This window comes from Phaethon aethereus (assembly GCF_964289735.1).
Source record: "Phaethon aethereus genome assembly, chromosome: 2".
Taxonomy (NCBI): Eukaryota; Metazoa; Chordata; class Aves; order Phaethontiformes; family Phaethontidae; genus Phaethon; species Phaethon aethereus.
Window position 1 is genome coordinate 161,709,577 of NC_138582.1, and position 21,350 is coordinate 161,730,926.

General features: G+C 36.0%; 1 protein-coding gene across 1 annotated transcript in view; it reads right to left on the minus strand.

Moving 5' to 3' along the window:
• The window catches only part of UBE3C (ubiquitin protein ligase E3C), an 84,265-nt gene that overhangs the window by 22,211 nt on the left and 40,704 nt on the right, over positions 1 to 21,350 (minus strand). Inside the window, exons 14-18 of the mRNA XM_082014791.1 lie at positions 20,188 to 20,292; positions 18,601 to 18,688; positions 15,019 to 15,116; positions 11,554 to 11,686; positions 7,104 to 7,351 (exon numbers count right to left, since the gene is read on the minus strand). Of these exons, the coding sequence (XP_081870917.1) occupies positions 7,104 to 7,351; positions 11,554 to 11,686; positions 15,019 to 15,116; positions 18,601 to 18,688; positions 20,188 to 20,292 (672 nt within the window). The remainder of the gene's footprint in view (positions 1 to 7,103; positions 7,352 to 11,553; positions 11,687 to 15,018; positions 15,117 to 18,600; positions 18,689 to 20,187; positions 20,293 to 21,350) is intronic.

Sequence of the window (21,350 nt, forward strand, 5' to 3'; positions counted from 1 at the left end):
AAGCCTTTTCTACCTTAATGAAAAAGATAAAACTAAAAATCTAAGTTACATTAAAATTAACATATACTCCTATTTTTGTAGCATTTTTAAAGCTAGTGATTAGTAATTTTAAGATAAAATAATTTCTTACAGATATACCTAATAATGTGCTTTAAAGAGAGCAAAACCAAACTGATATTGTTCCTAATGCCAATATGATAAAATAAAACTAAATCTATCAGGTGTGTGTCACAATGCAATGTCTGCTAGCTGGCAGCTTTAAGTCACTGTTTCTCAGTTCTCCGAGCTCTACAATAGCAGCGACATCTAGACACATTCATATCACCACAGTAATGGAAAACCTGGTACATTATCTTCCCTATATGACAGCAAAAATTCAGAGTACATTTTTTGTTCAAATACTGGTTGCCTTTTCTGTCTTTTAAAAAAGTAGGAGTCCAAAATCCAACAGCTAGATGCCTGTAATTACGCTTCTGAGAGCGCTTTATTAACACCCCTTGCAGCAGTGCTAGTATCCTCAGATTTAAAAATATTTTTTTCAGAGAAAATAAAACCTTTTGTAAATTGGTTTTACTTCTGATTTTCCACTCACTGGGGATTGGAAAGTCAGTAAGTACAAGTTTATAGAAGTTCCAGAGATTTGGGGTAGCGAGACTCAAATGCAAAGGGTCTGCCTGTCAAATTTGCTGCAGTCAGTGTAAATACCTGAAATGGATTGCAGGTGTGTGATAAGCACAAAACGAACTCATGACTGACTCATGAACACATTACCATCAAAATGTAGGGATCCATTTCCAAAGACTCCATTGGAGCGTATCAAGTATAATGACCTTGAGTTAATTTTTAGTTTAAAAATGGAAAGTCATGCTAGTATTTTATTCTAGGAATTTAGGACACAGTTAATTTTATTACAAGATTTTTTACTACCAAATTAGAATGCTTCAGAAATGTTGGTACTTGCAGAAAATCACCATTTCATCAGCTTGGTACTTTCTTTCCATTTTACCTCTGTAACTTAAGCCATGTATATGATGTAAATTGCTATCAATGTCATTTGGGGGTCTTTGGGGAACAGGAGACGGAAGGACTAGAACATGTGGATGCACTGGATAAGTGATAGTTACCATTCACTACTGAAGTTCCAGTAAAGGCTTGATAGATTTTTCTTGTCTCAAATTTAAACATAATTTAGTAAAAACTAAAGATAAAAGACAGATATCTCCTCCTTATTTAAGTTCTGAACTTCTGAAAAATGGAAACATTTACTACTATGTAACTAACATCGGGATATGCTTCTAAGATAAATCTGTATTTTAATAGCAGTGAAACTAGTCATTTTTGACGACAGTTCAAATAGAATAAAGAATTACAGTAAATATTCCAAACCTAATTGACTGAAATGGACATAGGTGTCCCCAGCTGTGAAAAAAGATCAGGATACCATTACCACACACTCTAACTGTTTATTTATTCCCTGTCCAGGAACCTGATTTAGAGGCAATAAAATGCAATCAGTACACAAACCAGAATCAGGAATCATCTGCTAATGGAACTTTTAATTGAGGAGTGACCACTGACATGAGGTAATTCTTTCCATGCAGAACTCCTTGCAGAGACCTCTATGCACTTTATCACGGTAAACAATCACTAACATATGCATTAAAGAAAATTTAAATACATTATGACCCAATAAATATCACAATTCATCAATACACACTTTTCCTTCCTAAAGATTTAGAGTTAAAATACCACATTTCAGTAGTCTTTTAGTGCTAGACATATATTTACAAGGTTAGTACTAACGTAGCTATTTGTAATCAAAAGGTAATTGGTTATGTTAAATGAACCAGTACACAAAGGAATTGTCAAGCTGAATAACTGTGTCAGAAAACAGATTCAGATTGGTTTACATCAACATTCATAAATCATGAAATAACTTCCATAAGGTATCAATTTCGCTCTCTTATGATTGTGTTTCTGCACTGTAAACGTATAATTAAAAGAACATGCCACTTCACATGGTAAGTTCCTATTTGGTTCCATTTCAGATGATTCAGGGTTTTCAGAGACAAATGTTCATCAGCTAACTTGCTTTTAAGCAAAATGCTGAGTTTACAAAATCATGTGCAAGGTAACTAAAACTAATAAACAAGAGTTTATACAAATTACCTCCTCTTTGTATCAGTATCACTAATTCCATACCTACCTTTCCAGGTACTAGTAGTATCAATTGTGGCTGCAAGCACAAATTAGTTAAGAATATACTGATTAAGCCAAGCCAAAGTGGATCTTAATTAAATGCAAAAAGTAGCCTAATCAGAAAAGAAAAACCACCGAACACACACCCTTCAACAGTCAGAGAAACAAGAGGAAGAGTAGCAGCGCAATGCCTGACACACCATCCTATCAAATATTCAAGTATACGAAACCCAGCTCTCATTGTAGAGTTTTCTTGCTTTGTTTTCTCTCTACAAGCTTTTGGCACAAAGAGGGCACACAAATATGTTACTAGAAATACTTGCTTGCAGGTTTTAACTCCATATGTGCAGCTTAGTAATGATTCAAGAGTTTAGGATCTGATCCAATCTTGCTGTGAAAAGACTCCCACTGATTCAATCCATTTTAGGTAAGGCCTCAGGATGATTAAGAACTACTTTATTTTTTTTCTGAAAAATAGATACTGTAGACACTGTTCTAAGACACATCTTAGAACTGTAACTTCCAGCCAGGAATAGTGTCTTGCATAGCAAATGATCTATCACAGCCCTATTCAAAGTTACTAACAGTAAAAAGAAGGCACACTCTCTAAGATATAGAAAAATCATCTGATCAATAATTAATGGTCCCCCATTTACTACCAGGACAATAAAATTTGTATTTGATCTACTATTACCCTTCTAATGTTTAGCTTTACCAAAAGACATATTTTATAACTTTTTTCAATTATACATATTTAACAACATTTAGATATGTGCACAGAGCAATCCATTAAATCTTAAATCCATCTTAAGTCAGCATAGTAACCTATAAAAAGTCGTTTGAAAATAAACAACTTAAACCTTCGTCAACATAACATCAACTAGGCCACGCAAATTACTGACCTCCTATATAAAATTAAATATTAATGATCAAAGACTAAACCCAGATTGTCTCATCTATCCATCATTAAAATAATGCCAAAATTTAAAATAAACACATTATTTTTGCTCAGTCCTTGCTGCTTCTTCTATCAAAGTTCTTTATTTGGATCCACAAATGAAGGACTCCATTCAAAACAACAACTCAAAACACATTTTGTTCCTTATATTCCTTCCCAACCATTTAAGACAAAAGCTAAGTCTTGGCAAAATAAATTCAAATCTTTTCAGGAAGCTCCAGTGTCTTCCAAGGACTGCAGATTCTATTGCTTAGAAAAAGAGGCTTAATACTATATTTCAAAGATAGTGCATATGTTCTTCAGCAACATGAATGTAGGGATCCATTTCCAAAGACTCCATGATGTAGGAGGGCTATTCAATATGCTGGCATATTGAATAGCCAGCATATTCAATATGCTGGCATAAGAGAAGAGAAACGGAAGTGGTAGAATTCAGTATAACCAAAGATGCTGAGTGTATTAGACAAAAATCTCTACTGTCAGAAAGTCGCTTTGTTAAAGGTGCAAAGAAAATCACTGCAAAACACAATACATGCAAGAACTAGCAGGTTTATGTCAAAAAGGAAGAAACCACCATAAAATTATCATTCTAATCTTTCTATGGATTTCCTGACATATTCTTAAACTAATGCTGATACTTCATGAAATCTAAGTAAATTATGGTAAGAAATAGCTTCTTGATGTCAAATAATTCCAAATGCCAACAAAGCCTTTTTCCACAACATCTATCACATTAATGTCACTGAATAAATGCAAATGTAAACTGCAAATGGAGAAAGATAATACGGTATAAAAGACTGAGTTTAGGTCTGAACACGGTGAAGTTCATATTTTAATTCCGTATCTGTATGGTTAACCAGCGTTCCCCTCTTTGCAGGTTTGCAGCAGAACATTCGAGAATCAGCACGGAGAAAATCCTCATTTAAGATACTCAGGTGTTGCTTCCAAACTTCCCTTCTCTGACTGTGCTGCTTGAAGTTTTGGCAGCCTATCAAGACAGCAACTTTTGTGTTCTCCTGAGCCAAGTCCACTACGTTGTCAAAGCCGCAGCAGGAAAGTCTGCACATGGGAAGATTTTTAGTGCTGCCAGAACAACTACTGCATGTGGAAAGGAAGTTAAACCACATCAGGTGTGTCCCCACAGCCCAATTCTACCTACTGAGAGAGCAAAAGGGTTACAGCATCCCATCCATACTTCTGGGACACCAAGACTTAATTTTCCAGAGAGAACAACAAAGAGAATCTGGGGCTACAACACCTCTGTCTGAACGTCCCTGACAGCCCAGGATGCCCTCAGCTCTCAAGCAAAGCCTGGGGCTCAAAAATCACTGCTATGCTTCCAGTGGGCAAACAGAAAGGTTCCAGTTTCAAACTCCTCTGGTGATGGGAGACTGCTACCAGAGGTGTGCCTGGTAAGCGGAGCTTTTACATGTAAGGAAGAGAAAGGAAAATGCTTAAAAGGCACCAATGTTAAAATAATATTTACATTACAGAGTAAAGTCACTGAAAGTTGAGAAATGTAAACTTTGGAAGTGTTTGAGTAGCTGCTGTTTAAGCAAACTCATTTCTGCCTTTTTTTAAGAATGATTTCAGACAACATATGCAATTACATGATCACATGGTATTATTTCTACAACATCTTTTGCTCACTCAGTGATCAGTAAAAGTTGCATGGACAGCCATGCAATTTGTATAGTATATAGATTACATAGATTATATAGATTTCAATTTCTTCACTAACTACAAAAATACACCCCAAATAGTCAATAATTTATCTAGGATTAAAGTAATTTAAGTTTTTAGATATACCATTTTTAAAGGAAAGTTTTAGATTTTCAGGTATTTCTACTTCTGACCTGACAAACTCCGATGTCATAAAGCTGTTATAAACTTCCTGATGAGAAGAAAAACTGAATTAGGTATAAATCTATGGTACTGAAAGTTAAAGGCACTGGATATTAGTATGAAATGGTTACCAAGAGACAGTGAATTTCTATAAATTATTATATTTTAATGTATTTGTTTTCTGATAACACTGAAACTTCTTACGTGAGAGTTTTTGGTGGCAGTGCTCTTTACATACTGGTTTCCACAAATAAGAAATTGCTGTGGATGCCCGATTGCTTCCTTTGCATTATATCTATTTTGTTTACAAAGGGGCTTTTAATAATCCACTATTGCTCTCAAATAACCCTGTGCAAAGCATAAAATGGACACATTTTTGAAAACGGGTGAGTGAGTATTCTGTAACTTAGCCAAGATCACAATACTGGCAGGTTTTGAATAGTATGGTCGTGCCTTATCTTTCTGTTTAATTCATCAAGTCTCTAAATACACTACTAAAAAGGTGTCTGTGCACCTGGGTAGGGGTAATTATTAAGTAACACTGTCAATTCTTACCTTATGTAAACATACTGCAAATACAAAAACAATTTATGCTTTCAAAATGTTAAATAATAGATCGTCTGAATTTAAAAAGACAAAATGAAAACTATACTTATAGCACTCCATGGGAAATAAAACACATTTTGCAACTTCTGTCTTTATGTTAATATTTGAAATGCAATTACAGAAAGCAATGTGTTGTTTTGACAGAGGAAATGAAAGATTCAAAATTACTAACTTTTTTTTGAGCTAGTATTTCAAATTTCTCCTTGATAAATGAGTCCTGCCCCATTCCTAGATAAACACTAAACATTTTTGGACTGAAGTAACTTCCTCACAATACCACAGCAGTATTCACTTCCCCACTCCAAAAATATATAGCTGCAGAAAGAAAAGAAAATGAAGCCTTAGATATGTAACATAGGTCATAATTACCAACTATTGTATTAGTACTGAATCCATCTCCCATTAAGGGTGGGAACACCCTTCAAAAATTATTTTATTGAAATGGCCAATTTGAAATTTTCATTATGTAACAAGTCTAGGATGCATTAGCAGAGGATTTGCCTACAAAGTGGCAGTTAATCTACATCAGTTGACTGGCAACTCTAAAGAACAGCACTCTGTTTCAACAACTCAAGTTTGCCAACAACATCCTCTTAAACTGCTTCAGCTACACTGAAAGGACATCCAACTGTATGTTAACTCTTACTGCAAGTCAGCAGGATTTTAGCCTCCAAAATAATTCAGATAAATGGGGCTTTTACATCTTAAATACCTTCAGTTTTAGATAGCTGAGTAGCAATCAATACTTTTTTTTTTAATTGGAATTTGTATTCCAAACTTTGTTTCACAATTATTAGCTTTACAAAAATTATTTCAGGGGCTTAGAAGAATTTAATGTATGTTCGTAATGGTTTCTCTCTTTTTCTTCCCCTGCCCCCTTCATTTTTCATCTAGCTCAACAACTGTGCATTAGTCTTTGAACATTCGCAGCACCAAAATATCAAGCACTAAAAGTCAAGAAAGATGCAAAATGTACAAAAAAAAAAAAAGGCAGAAGAAGTGAAAGTTAATTTGCCTATGGGTCAAGTATGGTAAATGCTCATGGCAAATTTTAAATGCTAGCAAGAATTGTACACCTCACACAATTAGAAAGTGTTTGTTTCTGAAAATATTAATCTCATATACTCCAAATGATGAAAATGTAACTGCAGTTAAATTCCAGAAAGCTTCAGATTAAAAATCATCATAAGCAGAGTAGTTCTATTGGCTCCAATCAACTTAACTTTTAGCAAGAGGATAAACACAGAAGCAGACATATGCATACTTGGCTCAACCGGCAGTCAAGGTATAATAAATTCTCTATACATCTCAACTATGTAACTTACTAAAAGGAACCAGAAATTTGGGTGATATGTGGAAATAATGTTCAGATCCTTGTTTTTCCTCAACTCTAGAAAAATCATTATTTTTCCCATCTACCCCTACCTAAAAAGAAAAAACCATTACCGAATAACTTCAGTACTGCTATAGCTTTATTATACAACACTGGTTTTACCTTTCCAAGCATTCTTCCAAGAAAGTAGTAATGTCGGGCGTAAGAGTCTCCAACGAGCATCTGTGCAGCAGGGTTAGGATAAAGAAGTCCCTCATTGGTGGTCTTAAAAAATCCCTGGTTAGGGTTAAATCCTGATTTAAGTAGTTCATTCAGAAATTCTCTGAAAATTCCACCACCATCAATACCAGCTTCATCAAGACCATGTGCATTAAGTAAGTGAACACGAATGCGCTTTTTTAGGTCAGGTTCTGCAGAGAAAGGAGAGACAGACAAGCTCAAATACAACTATCTGCTTGAATTTTGTTTGGATAAAAACACATGTAACTACACATACAAACATATCTACACTAACTTTATATAAAAATTGAACTAGTAAATAGTAGCAAAAATCTACTACTGGTTTGAATTTTGTAATATTCAGTATGTGAAACTCACTTTGTACACAGGGTCTTGCTTTAAGAGTCATCAAAATATGAAGTGGAAAGACACTAGGTATTTAAAATATTGTGAGTGCAAGGTTCAACTTTCTCCCGTCTGAAGGAACTGTCAATAAGCACTGCATTCCATTAGAGGGACTGACTTTTAAGCTACACCATTAAATAGTATTATTTTAAATTGAACTTATTATTGTTGATACTTTGGACACAGTGCTACATCATGTAATTTCAGTGAGCAAGGTGTGGTAAAGATGGACATGTTCTGAAGGTAGGTGTTCTGCTTCTTTCATAGAAGGCTACTACTTGAGCAAGCAAGCAATAATTAGTCCTTAAATTATGTATACATAACAGGGAAGGAGGACATTTTTGCTCAGTTCACTGAAGGCTTCCAAAGATCTAACCAAATACACAGCTTTTATGCAAACCCTTGCACTGACTACACTTGCAGCCCAGCAAAGCAACCAGTAATAAATCAGTAACAATAAAACTTTCTACTGCTTCCATGTGCTACAAATACACACGTTATGGACGGACAGCTGTTGTTCGTGAAAGAATCTTCAGCACCTTGCAGCAAGAGAATTTCTCCTGAACCACCGAGTGAGCGTCTTACTCGCACTCTCCCATTAGCAAATGCCTCCACATGTACTAGTAACTCCGCATTTCACACTCAGCTATTTTTAAAAATTACCTATTAGTTCTTCATTCAAGTGAAATACCCTGCCACAAAAAAAATTCTGCTGGCTGGAAATAGAGGATGGCCATTTTTAGCCACAGGTGCTGCAAAAGGTCCACTCATCACCATTCAAAACAAGAAAATGTAACACTGGCAAAAGAGTCTCAAGCACACACACATGCTTTTTCTGGAGACTTCTGAGATATTGAGCACTGACGTTAAAACTTTTTATATATGGAAGATGATGGTTTAGTGCTTTTTGAGGCCTTATGAGGAAAATCAGTTATTTGTCTCTTCCTCTGTGTACTGACAACCACATTTATAGCAAGGAGGGAAAAACGGTCCTAAAACAAATTCACATGTCAAAACACGTGACCAGGTAGCGGCGGACCACCAAGTTAGTGCAACCTCTGAAAAGAAGAGTCCAGTTTTATAACTCATACAGCTAGAATGTAACTAAACTGCTAGCACAGTCCAGTGGAGGCTATTATGGAATATTCTGAAAATTCCAGTCACAGGAAAAAAAAAATTGAGAAATACACATTACTAAGCATATTACAACCAAATAAAAACATAAACCCACAAGAACCAACCTAGTACATTTCTGCTGTTCCAAGCTTGTTTTCTTAATGATCTTGGTTAAGGTACTACAGAAACATCAACTTTGAACAGCTTGCTTCTCAGGGCCAGTACACAACTGGATGCCTCTTCCAAATCAATGTTCTTTGTTCTTTCCTGATCAGTTCTAGGATCTGATCTATCATCTGTTCAGTCTCCCAGATTGATTTTAATCAATTCAGTCTAGAGTCTTTTCTGCTCTCCCATGTGGTGCCTGACCTACTCCAGAACTAACGTTTTTTCAAAAAATTATACTGTCTCAGAATACTGGCCTTAAAAAAAAAAAAAAAAGGTCCAACCTTCTACTTTAGTCTTTATTGATTCTAAATAGCACTAGAGTACAGTACTAGATAGCACTTGTGTATACGTGTGTGCATACATGGTGTGTCATGCACACATGCAGAAAAACAGATTTTCATTCTTCAATGGCCACCTACCGCTATGGCTGCTCTGTACCTGTAAAAAAGACAGAAATATTCACCTAGAGATTATTTCCAAATCCCTTACTACAAGTTTATTGGGTTCTCCCTTGCCTCTGTTTCACAAGTAATTTTCTTCCTAAGGAAAGGCTTAAAACATTATCTGGAACTATATACATGTATATGCAGACAAATTTTGTATTAATACAAAAGCTCTTTTTGCTGAACAGAAAGAAGGCTCAACAGAATCACAGAACAGTTCAGGCTGGAAGGGATCTCATACGACCCAAAATCCCCACACTGAAAGCAAGGCCAATTTCCAAGTTAGACCAGGATGCTCAGTGCCTTGGTTTGAGTTCTCCAGTGATGGAGATTTCACAGCCTCTCCGGACAGCCCATTTCAGCGCTTAGTTAAGTCTCACTGTGAAATGTTTTTTCTATGTATGTCCAGCAAAAATTTCCCTTGCTGCTACATCTTACCACTGTACCTTATCAAACCGGCTTCTGTAACCTCCCTGTTGCACTGAAGTTACAGATGCTTCTCCTCTGCCATGTGCTTCAGTCCCCTGTATCACCTTCGTGGCCTTCTGCAGGACACGTTCTTGTATGTTAATGTCATGTTTTATATTGGGAAGCTCAACGCTGGACACAGTTCATCGATGCTGAATCTGTAAGCTATGTTCTTGCTAACACAGCCCAATATGCAGTTAGCTTTCATCTCATCAAGGGGAACTTTTTACTTGTTCCATTTGTTGTCCACTAGGAACGCTGGGGTGCTTTACTGAAAACAGGTTTCCAGTTAGTGCTCAGTCTGTACTACTACATGGGGTTATTACAGCCCAGGTACAGGATTCAGCTTTGGTCTTTCCTAAATGTCATGAGGCTCCTCTGTAAGCCCTTTTCTTCAGTCTGTCAAGGACCGTCTAAGTGGCAACCTGACATTCCAGTATATTGATTATTTCCCTCCATTTTGTACTGCCTGTGGCCTCACTAATGATGGCATACATCCCAGTACCCAGATTGTCAGACTGTAGATGAAGTTTAGGAAACACGCGTTCTAAAACTGATTTTGTAGTTTAATAAAACTACATTAAGTGGAAATGTAGTCTTCACAGAAAATGTGCTTTTCACTTAAAGCTGTCATCTTATTAAACAAATAGGCTGACTTGCGTGTTACTTGACATTGCGTTACTCAAAAGCTTAGACTGCAGTTTCTGAATTGTATTTTCATAGGTCTGGAGGGAGGGAAGGGGATCACAACAGACTCAACTTCTTCTATTTTCCAATTCCATTTCATCTTTCTCTTTTTAAGAAACTAGTTAATGACTCATACTAAATTTAGTATGATGAAACTATTCACAACCATTAGGAAACAGGGTAAACAGCCAATTGCATATATAATTTCCAGACAATTATAAAGTGACATCTCCTGATTAGCCTTTAAAAGTTTCCAAGAACAGGAGAATTTAATTTGCACTTAATTTAACCCCCAAAAAAAACCCTAGTCTAAATAGATCTCTTTTCGGTAGTTAAACACAGGTACTGAAATACAAAATCCTATTTATAAACAGAACAGTATCTTTAATACTACCAGAGCAAAGGAAACTAAGAAAAGGCATGATCTCCAGTAATTTTATACAAACCAAAAATACCAATACCTCTTCTTCTTCCTCTCTGAACAAGGCAGTTCTCCAGTAGGGAACTTAAGTGGCACAGCAGGTGAGATTCACATGGCAAACCTCATATATTTGGCAAATATTCTTTTTACATGCAAACTTCTATGTATAAGTAAACATACATTTACCTATATGCAAAAATACCATATAACTAAGAAGGATTTTATTTTGGCAAGCTTTATCTACATTGGAACTTTGGCTTCTAGAGCAGATGCTCTCACACAAATTCACCACATAAGGTATGATTTAAATCAATGTGGTAAAATATATACCTCTACATACTATCACTACAAAGTGCACTGCATTATCCTTCTCACACTGTACCTAGCAAATCCTGTGCAGTGTAGATATATTTGTTGACACAGATTACCAAAGTAGGTCATTATCTATGTAATTCATCAGATAATATACAAAGTACAGTTATTTGGACAAGTAAATGGGAAGAAAAGGCTCATGAAAGTAGGTTCGAACTAAGGAAGGGTCTGTTAAAGAGAATGAGACTGCAATAATCAGAAAGAAGAGCTGATATCCTTTTCACATCCTACTCAAGTAAGCAAATAAGCAACTACATGGTAAGAATGGTTAAATGTTCTAAACAAGCTGATGATAACTTAATTGTAAACCTACCATTTTCAGGAGAAAGTTTATCATAAGCATCTTCATAAATATAATTTCTTCTGATAGTGACATTAATTCCATCCAAAAATGGCCCATCTCCTTGAACTTCTTGTTTATCTGCATAGATCAGTCTTTGAAAAATCTGTTAAAGTGAGCGAAAAGAGAAATCACGTCATTTTGCAGATCTAAATATACAATGAGAGATGGTTACCCACTACTGTTACTGTCCTTTGAGTTGCTCCTGGGCACTCACTTTGAAGAGATTTGTGTTCTCTCTCATTGAGCTGCAAAAACATAATACAGAGCCATGTCCCAGGGGAGGGAAGGAGAAGGGACAGACATGCAAAAAATTTTTTCGTGCTAAGATATTATCCTCAGTTCTTTCTACATAAAGAGGCACATCTACAGACATTGTGTCAGTGATTCCAGTTTCCCCTCTCTAACTGAGTTCTGAAATGCAAAGTACTCAAAAACAAAGGGAAAAAGACAAAGACACATGAGTATTTTGCACACACAGAAGCTATCCTCAATACTAGTAAATAATTACTTGTCAGTTTTCGTAATGCTTTGGAACATCTCCAGTAACAAGAAATGAGGTATCAGTTCTTCTCTCAGGAGCAGTGAGCAAGTAATTCAAAGCAAAATAGTGGACAGCACTGCTATATATTCAACAAAGAATCAAAGCATCATATCAATTCAAAAAAATAATGCCACCTGGAGTACAAATTGAACTTCACATTGTCCCTTCTGCAATTCTTCACAACAGGAACTTGTTACAGTTCACCTGAAGAGTAACTGTAGATAACTGTTTCTATGCCAGGATTTAGCATGGGAGCTATTTACATTAATATGTAATGCTAAATTGTATGTATGATAATGTTAAATATACCCTCAATCCAGGGAGTGTCTGTTTCCTACAGCCTCTCTTACATCTTTCCCATATTCACTACATAGTCTAGTACCTTTTCCAAGGGATGTATCTCCCAGTAATATCACAGACTGCTTTCTAAGAAAGTTAAACTGAAGTTAAACTTAGTTAAACTAAGAAGATTAAGTAAGAGTGTCCAGGGATGTTTAAAAACAACAAATTTACCATGAACAAGGAAAATATGAAAATAGCAGACAAAGCTAGAGCAAGGTCTCAAACCCACTGTTTCTATGGACAACTGTAGCTAGTGGAGAAGATGATCTCCAACCAGGAAGATTACAGTGTAGACAAAGACAGATTCTTCCCTAACGTACACAGGAGGAAGACAAGAGAAAACAGTCATGAGCTGCAGAACGACAAATGTTGCATGGACAAAAAAAAAAGAAATACCATAATGAGAGTGATTAAGTATTGGAAGAGGTTACACGAAGAGTTTCTGAAACCTCCATCTTTGGAGATAGTCAAAACTCACCTAGACAAGCCCTTGCACATCCTGATCCAACTCTGCAGTTATTTTTGTATGAGGATGTGGACTGGAGTACATCCAGAGGTCCTTCCTGACCTAAATTTTCCTACAGTTCTACAACATCAAGACCACACAGCCACAGACACCTCCTTTTTATGTACGGGCATGAGACTATGCTCATCACCACTTTCTTTCCTGAAGCATGGCTAGATATGGTTTATTAACTACTGCTACACACCACTAGATGGAAAGAATCGCTTGGAGGTATATCTCATAGCAAAATTCTTCTTGATACAAAGTCTGGACTCCTACATAATCCAATGTTCATGCATACATTAGTCCTGAAAATTAGAACCCTAACGCATAACAAGCATTTACAATGATTTCAGACTAAGACATGGAAAAGTAAGCAATGCTGACTGAAGTACACACCACAGAAGTAACATCACCATAGTCAAGCTGATGAATAAGTGAGAACCAAGGCACCGGACACAAACTGGCTTCATTACCTGCCACAGGTAAATATCACATTGGAAGGTGCACATCAATGTGCCTTAAGGCTAAAGAGGACAACATGCCCCGGGGTCAGAAGGCTGAAGAGCTTACCATGAAACTAGACTCAGTAATTGCTAGTACAAGGATCTAGTATCTGGTAATTCCAGGTAAAAATCTCATTAAAAAGTCAGAAAATGAGGAGACCCATGGAACAACCCACACATGGAAACAGCGTTGAGCTGTATTACCACATTAAATTACAGTGTAATAGATGGCAACTGGTAGAAACAAAACAAAACAAAAGCCACAAACAAAAAACCACACAAACCACCAAGACCATGATAAAGTATCTTCTTCCCTTATTGCAAGTTGTTTTGCAGGGGCAGTAGGAGACTCCAAAAGGATGTTGACTCCCACTATGACACAAAAAGGACCATACTTGGTCCAAAAAGCAGTACAAGAGGATCTCCTCTTTGAACTATAAAAGTTCAGGGTATAGCTTTACCGTTCTCTCCAAGGTCTCATCCAATTGTTATTTCAGTTTTTGTGATAAAACCAGACAAGGTTTTATGAATTCCAGAAACTCAACATAGCTTTACGAAGGCCAGAGGCTGCAGACAGTGACTAAATCGTGACATAGAGATCTCTGCTTGAGGTCACTTCCAAATGTTTCCCTGTAATCCTAGCGCAATATTGCCATACGGTATTAAGATTTTTTTGTTGGAAAAAGTGTTTCATAGAAGCCTGGAAAAAACACTCCTTTTCTACCAAAGCTGTCCCTGTCTTTTTTGACAAATACTGATTTACCTTCCTTATGGAACTATTCTTCATTCCCTTGATGGTGTCTTGCAACTTAATGTTTTCAAGACAATTGAGGGAGCAGTTTTTAAGTAATTGATACTGTTGACAATAAAAGCAGTCAGAAAAAAAATTGTGCATAACAGAAGAATAGCTTTAAAAAATATGATGCAAACTGAGATGGGTAATAGAACTAACAATCACATATCTAAAATACTGAAAACATTCAAAAGCAAATCCAATAGTACAAGAATCTTGCAAGTTTTAAACTACATACTCTATTAAAGTTCAGCTACTCAGTTATAAATGCAGAAATCTAATCTCTAGGCGTTATCTTCCCAAAGTGGACATCCATCACCTCATTCTGAGTAAATCCACCCACTGCACAAAAGTCTCCAGTCTTGACCTTGCAATCTGTTTTTTACCGGCACACAACTAGTTAGTGCTCTGCTTACCACAAGAGGGTGCAATCATGTAGATAAATCATTGAATCAGGATTGCAGTTAATTATAAACATACAACTGCTCTCATATACCATGTATACCAACAATACATGTTTCTAATTTTAATGTAATTATTATAAAGGGTAATATAATCAGCAAAAGAAGTCAAAAATAATTAACTACAAATGTTCGGTTGCCACATGAGTACTGAAGAAAAACAGTATAGCCTGTCATATCTTTCTGTAGGGAAACAATCTAATTTCTACTTAGCTAAGTGCTCTTTTTACACTTACTGAAAACAGAAAAATAAAAATCAATTGCATATTAAGTTAGAAATTAGGTACCTTTACTCTTTCTTCAAAAGGAACTACAAAAGGTAGCTCTGTCAGAATTGCAAGCTGTCGTTCTTCAGATACAGAAAGAGGTGCTGGTTCCAAACCCACTTAAAATAGAAACAATAATTTTAAAAATTTTGGAAAGAACATTTTTTCAAACTGTTTGTTTTGTATCAAGTGACTCATTTTACTTTGTATAAATACATACATTAAAATAGTATAGTAAATAAACAATCACACATAGTCTTACCTTTCTTTAAACATTAGTTTCTACAAGCAAACTGAAATATTAATGAAAACACACTGAAAGCAAAATGTGTCTAGAAGTATTCTTGTACTTTTTATTCTACTCAGAAGAGAAAAGTTATTTTCTTATTATTGACATTCTGATTTTTCAATTAAGAAAAAACATGTGATAGAAGACAATAAAGAAGTTGTAAGTAGTTAGAATTTTCATTGCAGGAATACACAATAATCTCATCCCAATGAAAAAAACAGTTCAAGCACTGTGCTTCAACTACAGCATCTACTTTCAATCAAATCATTTTAGGCATAAATAAATCTAATGAAACCAACAGAAAGATAACATTTATTTCAATGAGTTTTCTCTCCCAACAACAGGTCACAGTGACCACATTAAATCCTAGTCATCATAAAATAGCGAAAAGAACATCACAAAATTGTATAATGTGCTTAAGAGAAAAAGATGAGAAAATAATTCAAAAAGCCACAGCAACAGAGAGACTCAATTGCCTGCGGTTCCCAAGCTACCATGCAGCTCTTTTGAAACTTCTTACACCCACAGAGGATGTTTTTAGGAAACAACTCAACTTCGAGTGATGCACAGTAGACATGACAATCCTGCTCTAACTTCACAGGAAGAAACTCAGTTGCTGAGACCTTATCTGACTGTAAATTAATTAACTGCATAAAAAAAAGAAGACTATTGCTCACTGGCTAGACACTGTGGTTAAAGATCCACTTCAGCTTCGGTCTACAGAGGAAACAAAACCCACATCTCCTTAGTTGTTTCATTTTCATGTTTAATAACCACCTTATTGGGGCAGGGAGGCGGGGAAGACTCCAGAGTCTAAACTATTTATAGACCATATTACAAAACTGAAGTAAATGTTTCACATTACTACCCAGTCTGGAAGTTTACGATGACAGTTTCAAGTTCTTCCTTTGGCTCCTACCTGTGATGACTGGCAGCTTGCTGCACTTCTACAACTGGACATCACTCCAGTGTTGTTCTTTTTTGGTTTGTTTTGTTTCGTTTTGTTTTTACTACTCAAAGCACTTTGAGTAGGGATATCCCAAAACATCACTGTACTTGATGTATATTCATTTGGGGCTGGTTTCAACATTGCAAGCCTTTGGAATTTCTGATGCTTATCTGTGATTACCTTTAGTTTACTTAGTAAACATTTTTAATTAAAGTCAATGTATGCAGCCTATTAAGCTAAGGGTTAAAAGCATTTTAAATAAAAAGTGCATGTACAGCAAAGGTAAACTACTACACCACTTCGACAGTTCAATTATTCCAGTCAATTAGTCAATTTTATCTTCATTTCTCCATCACAGCTTCTTTCTTTAAAGAGAAATATGGGATGGAGTCATCAATACAGAGGGCATTTAGAACTCACGAGTCTGCCATTTAAGTAAATGAAAAAGCACAAATAAACATGACCATATGTGATTCAGCAGTACTTTCATGCTAATTGGCTTTAACCCATATGGAGTAAGAGGGATTAAACAAGTCATGCGCACATTGTTACCTGCTTGTTTTCACACATTCATGTTGACTGCACTTTTTTTAGCCTGATTTTGTATGAAAACAAGGTTTACATGAACACACCGTGTCATCTTTCCTCACCATGTCACCTCCAACACACCTTTTGAGCTAACCCAGCTGAATTTTAACTTTGACAGAGAATAGGAGATTCAAAAATATTAAGTTTTGTGAAAGTTTTCAACTGGACAGAAAACAGAAATTCCTTTAGTGACCTGATTACGGAAACAGCAAGGAGAGCTCAGTTATCGGCTCTGTTCAGTCTATCAGCTTGTCTGACAGCGAGCCAGCAAAATGAGGACGTATAGCTGCTCCACAGCAACCACAGCACATGCATTCCTTATCCACCAACTGCCCAGACCAAGGCAACTAATGAAACGGAGGGAACTGGTGCTATTATGGGAAAGAAGACAAGGGATAGAGATCAAGATACTGTATGTATGCAGGGGAGGAGACTAGTAGACTAGTAGCATGGAGGAGAATCTGGAAATAATAAACGTGGAACAGGTCTGCCAGCGGAGAACATCAAGATAGTATAGTTGTCAAGGGCCATGCAGGTGAATGGAAGAAATGGGGATTACTGATGTGGAGTCCATAACGTATACAGGATACAGGCTTATTGAAGCCTAGCAATTTTTGCTACACACCTACTTTTAGGATTTCATGTTATCAATAACTTAGAACAGGCAATTTCCAAGGAAAGAAACTAAACTGATCAAAGACTAAATTCAAAATTCTGAGAAGTACTTACACTGGACCAACTAGTTGTTATCTAGCACCTAGACTAATGAGGTAATCAAAGTAAACTTATACCATCATAACTATTCAAATAAAAAAATATCATCATCAGAAGTCCTTCGGTTTCAACCTTGGACAAAGCCCTGAATTCTGTACAACTCTATGGCAGCATTCAAAGGCTATGGTCTTCCCAAAATGATCTACTGTATCTGGCTAAGATACTCAAGCAGATTACATCATCTTGAAAGAGAATATGGACTCTCGTAAATCAATCATTTTGCTGCTTAAAGGCCCCATTTTTAATTCATTATTAAATCTTCACAAGTATGAGTGACTTAATGTCTATTTTACCTGGGCATAGCAAGTTAAAATTCTAGAATAGTGAAGTTACAAACGTATAAAAAGCTGAAGATATAGACTGTCTACATGAGAAAGCATATTGGCACAATTAAACTAGCGTAAATTTACCCTGATTGCTAAGTTGGTCCAATTCACTCCTCATTCTTTGGAAGTTCCATAAAGTCCAGATATTTTGAGTAATTCAAGGGGTTAAGTTTCTGCCTGATCTCATTAGAGACAATATTTATAAACAGTAATCAATACTTATCATGGTACCTAAAGGTTGTTTGTTACAGTTTAATAAATAATAAAGAAGCTTCTTTATACTATAGAGTAAAAGGAAAACCTCAGTGCTTTACATCTTCTGCAACTTTATTAATTTTGTATCTTATGCAACTGCCTTTTAGACATATTAATGCATATATTTTTAACACGTATCATTTGCCCACCTCATCATTTCCCCTCATCAGTGCCAGCAGAAGCTTGGGGAAAGCTGTTATACATTAAATATATTCTAATGACATACACACACGTGTCTGTATAAATATACTCTTTTTTTTTAAATCTGAAATAAAATTATGGAAGATTGCCTTGCTTTTGGCTATCATTAAGACTTTTATACAAAATACTCTACTAAGGTACATAAAAGGTAGATTTTCTTTGCATAAGGCAAACTTTTATTTTGACTTAGTAAAGCAAAAATTGCATAGACAGTGTCTTACCATCCAAAGTAGACTGCAATGGTCCTATTCGTCCCATTCTTCTAACTCTCCAGACATGTCTAGCGGATGGTACATACAGCTGTGTAACCTAATAAATTAACAGTTAAACATTATCTAATTGCATATTATAATTTACTATTGCATAGTAAATACATAAAATTGTCACATCCACAAGTGTGTCTGCCTAATATCTAACCACTCCTCCTTACACCTGTGCCTTAAAGCTGAGCTGCAAAATCAACAATGTAATATGAAGTACATGTATCATTGAAAAATACCATGCAATATTACATTAAATTCTGATATTCCACAAAAATGATGAGGGATGGAACACCTCTCCTATGAAGACGGGTTGAGAAAGTTGGGGTTGTTCAGCTGGGAGAAGAGGCGGCTTCAAGAAGACCTTATTGCAGCCTTTCAGAACTTAAATGGGGCTTATAAAAGATAGGGACAGACTTTGCAACAGGACAAGGGGTAATGGTTTTAAACTAAAAGAGGGTAGACTTCAACTAGATATAGGGAAGACATTTTTGGCAAGGAGGGTGGTGAAACACTGGCACAGGTTGCCCAGAAAGGTGGTAGATGCTCCATCCCTGGAAACATTCCAGGTCAGGTTGGACGGGGCTCTGAGCAACCTGATCTAGTTGGAGATGTCCCTGCTCACTACAGGGGGTTTGGACTAGATGACCTTTACAAGTCCCTTCCAACCCAAACTTTCCTATGATTCTAAGATACTAGAGAAGCTGATTTTGAATGTTGAGATGTCAAGTAAGTTCTGTTTACTTTGTATTGAGAATCAGGTTAGCACCACAATTTAATATACTTAGAGAATCTCTAAGGTGTGTAGGCGCTATATCCTAAGAATTATAACGAACTGTCACACAGAGAAAAGGAAATCACAAGGCAACCAAATGTGCAATCATCAAAAATAAACAGAAGAGTTCACTGTTAGCTATTCCATGAAAAACTTCCAACTGTTATAACATCTAATAGTGCAAAGTAGTCTGAGGTGTAACTAGCTTCTTAAGATCCAAGTTTTCAATGATTCAAAGGATGTACCTGCACATTCATATTACCATCTCCTTTTGCACTCGCATACACACTTTTTAAGCTCAAACAACCTCGTTTTTTTCAAAAGCTCTTAGAAAGAGAAGTAATTTCTCTGTGACGTAACTACAGAAAATGCTACTGAATTTTATTTTGAAAGCAAATTTTGAGGGGTTTTCCCCACTATAGAGCAATTCTTTTATTTAGCATTTTTATTATGAAAAGCACTTAAAATAACTATAAAATAAAATGCAGCAAAATGCTACCAGATATTCAGGTCTCCTCTACTATAAATGCAGATGACTTACACGGTTGCACTGTAGAGCAAGTTCTACTTTATGGATTGGAAGTGTGATTTAACACAGAAGTTTCTGAACAGATGCAAGACACTCACATTAGAGAAAAGCAGCATTACTCCAGGTTTTAAACCACTCTAAGTCTGTGCAACATCAACATTACTGATGCTGTCAAGAATCAAACACTTTACCATTGAAACTTTGGCACCTGTAAGGATATATGGAAAAAGGATATTATTCTTACTTTATCTGCTTTAATGTTTTCTTGTTCTGAGAGCCAGTGATTTGGTGGGCAGAAATTTCTCCTTGTATCTCTAGATTTCAACATTTTCACCAAGTTTGTGATGACCTAGGGGTCAGAAACACATATATTCAATATACATTTAGTACTGTGAATTAAATTGTATAATCCCCAAGCAAAAACATCTTTAAAAAATCTTCCAGTAATGTATGAAATTGTTACTTAGTTTTAACTTACAAAAACTTGCACTTATACTTAAGTACCTCAGAATGTGAGTAAGTAATTGTGGTTCACTTGTAAGTCATCAAAAATACTGGCTTACTAATGTCTCATTACAAAACCTAAGAACTAGGACTACCTAGGACTAAGTAATCCTAGGATTACCCTTCACATTTAAAAAGTTGTATGCTAGTTCAGGGAAGCCTAAACAAACCATACGCATTAAATTACTTATTTAAAGAAAGTAACACCTAACCAGGTAACTCATAAAATGGTCTTTTATACAGAGCTACAAACATATTCCTTACTACCTCACATTCCAAAACTGAGATTCCAAACAATTTGGCTGATTTGTAGGTTTCCTTTGTCCAGAAGGAGGAAGATTCTTACATTTCTATGCATCATTTTTCAAGGAAAATGGTCCACAGAAGAATGGAACTTTTGCTTGCCATCTCAAGATAAAGGTCACATGTATCACTCCACACTAGTCAAATCTAAGGGATCAATTAATAAACAGCAGGTATTTCTGCCTGTAGTCAATGAACTTAACTAACTAGCCAGTGGAAGATCGTGTGATGTGCTTCTCAATGGCCAAACTGTACAAAAGCCAACATCAACTTCAGAAAGTAGAGAAGAAGAGGGCAGAAGCATTAAATTGGCAGCAAAACTAACAGCAAAAGTTACATCTCTGAAGTACATGAAAGATTGACTACTTCTGGTTGCTGCACTAACAAACTAAAGCATTTCCAGCTAAAGGTGCCTCAGAGGAATCGTAAGTATCTGCTGATGATATAGAATCATAGAATGGTTTGGGTGAATGACATAGAATGTCACATCACCAGACACAGAGGCAATTACCCATGTGAAATAACAAATGCTGATGTTTTTAAGGGTAAAGATCTACATCTGAAAAGACACTACAGGCTCCTTTTCTTGTCAGTATCTTG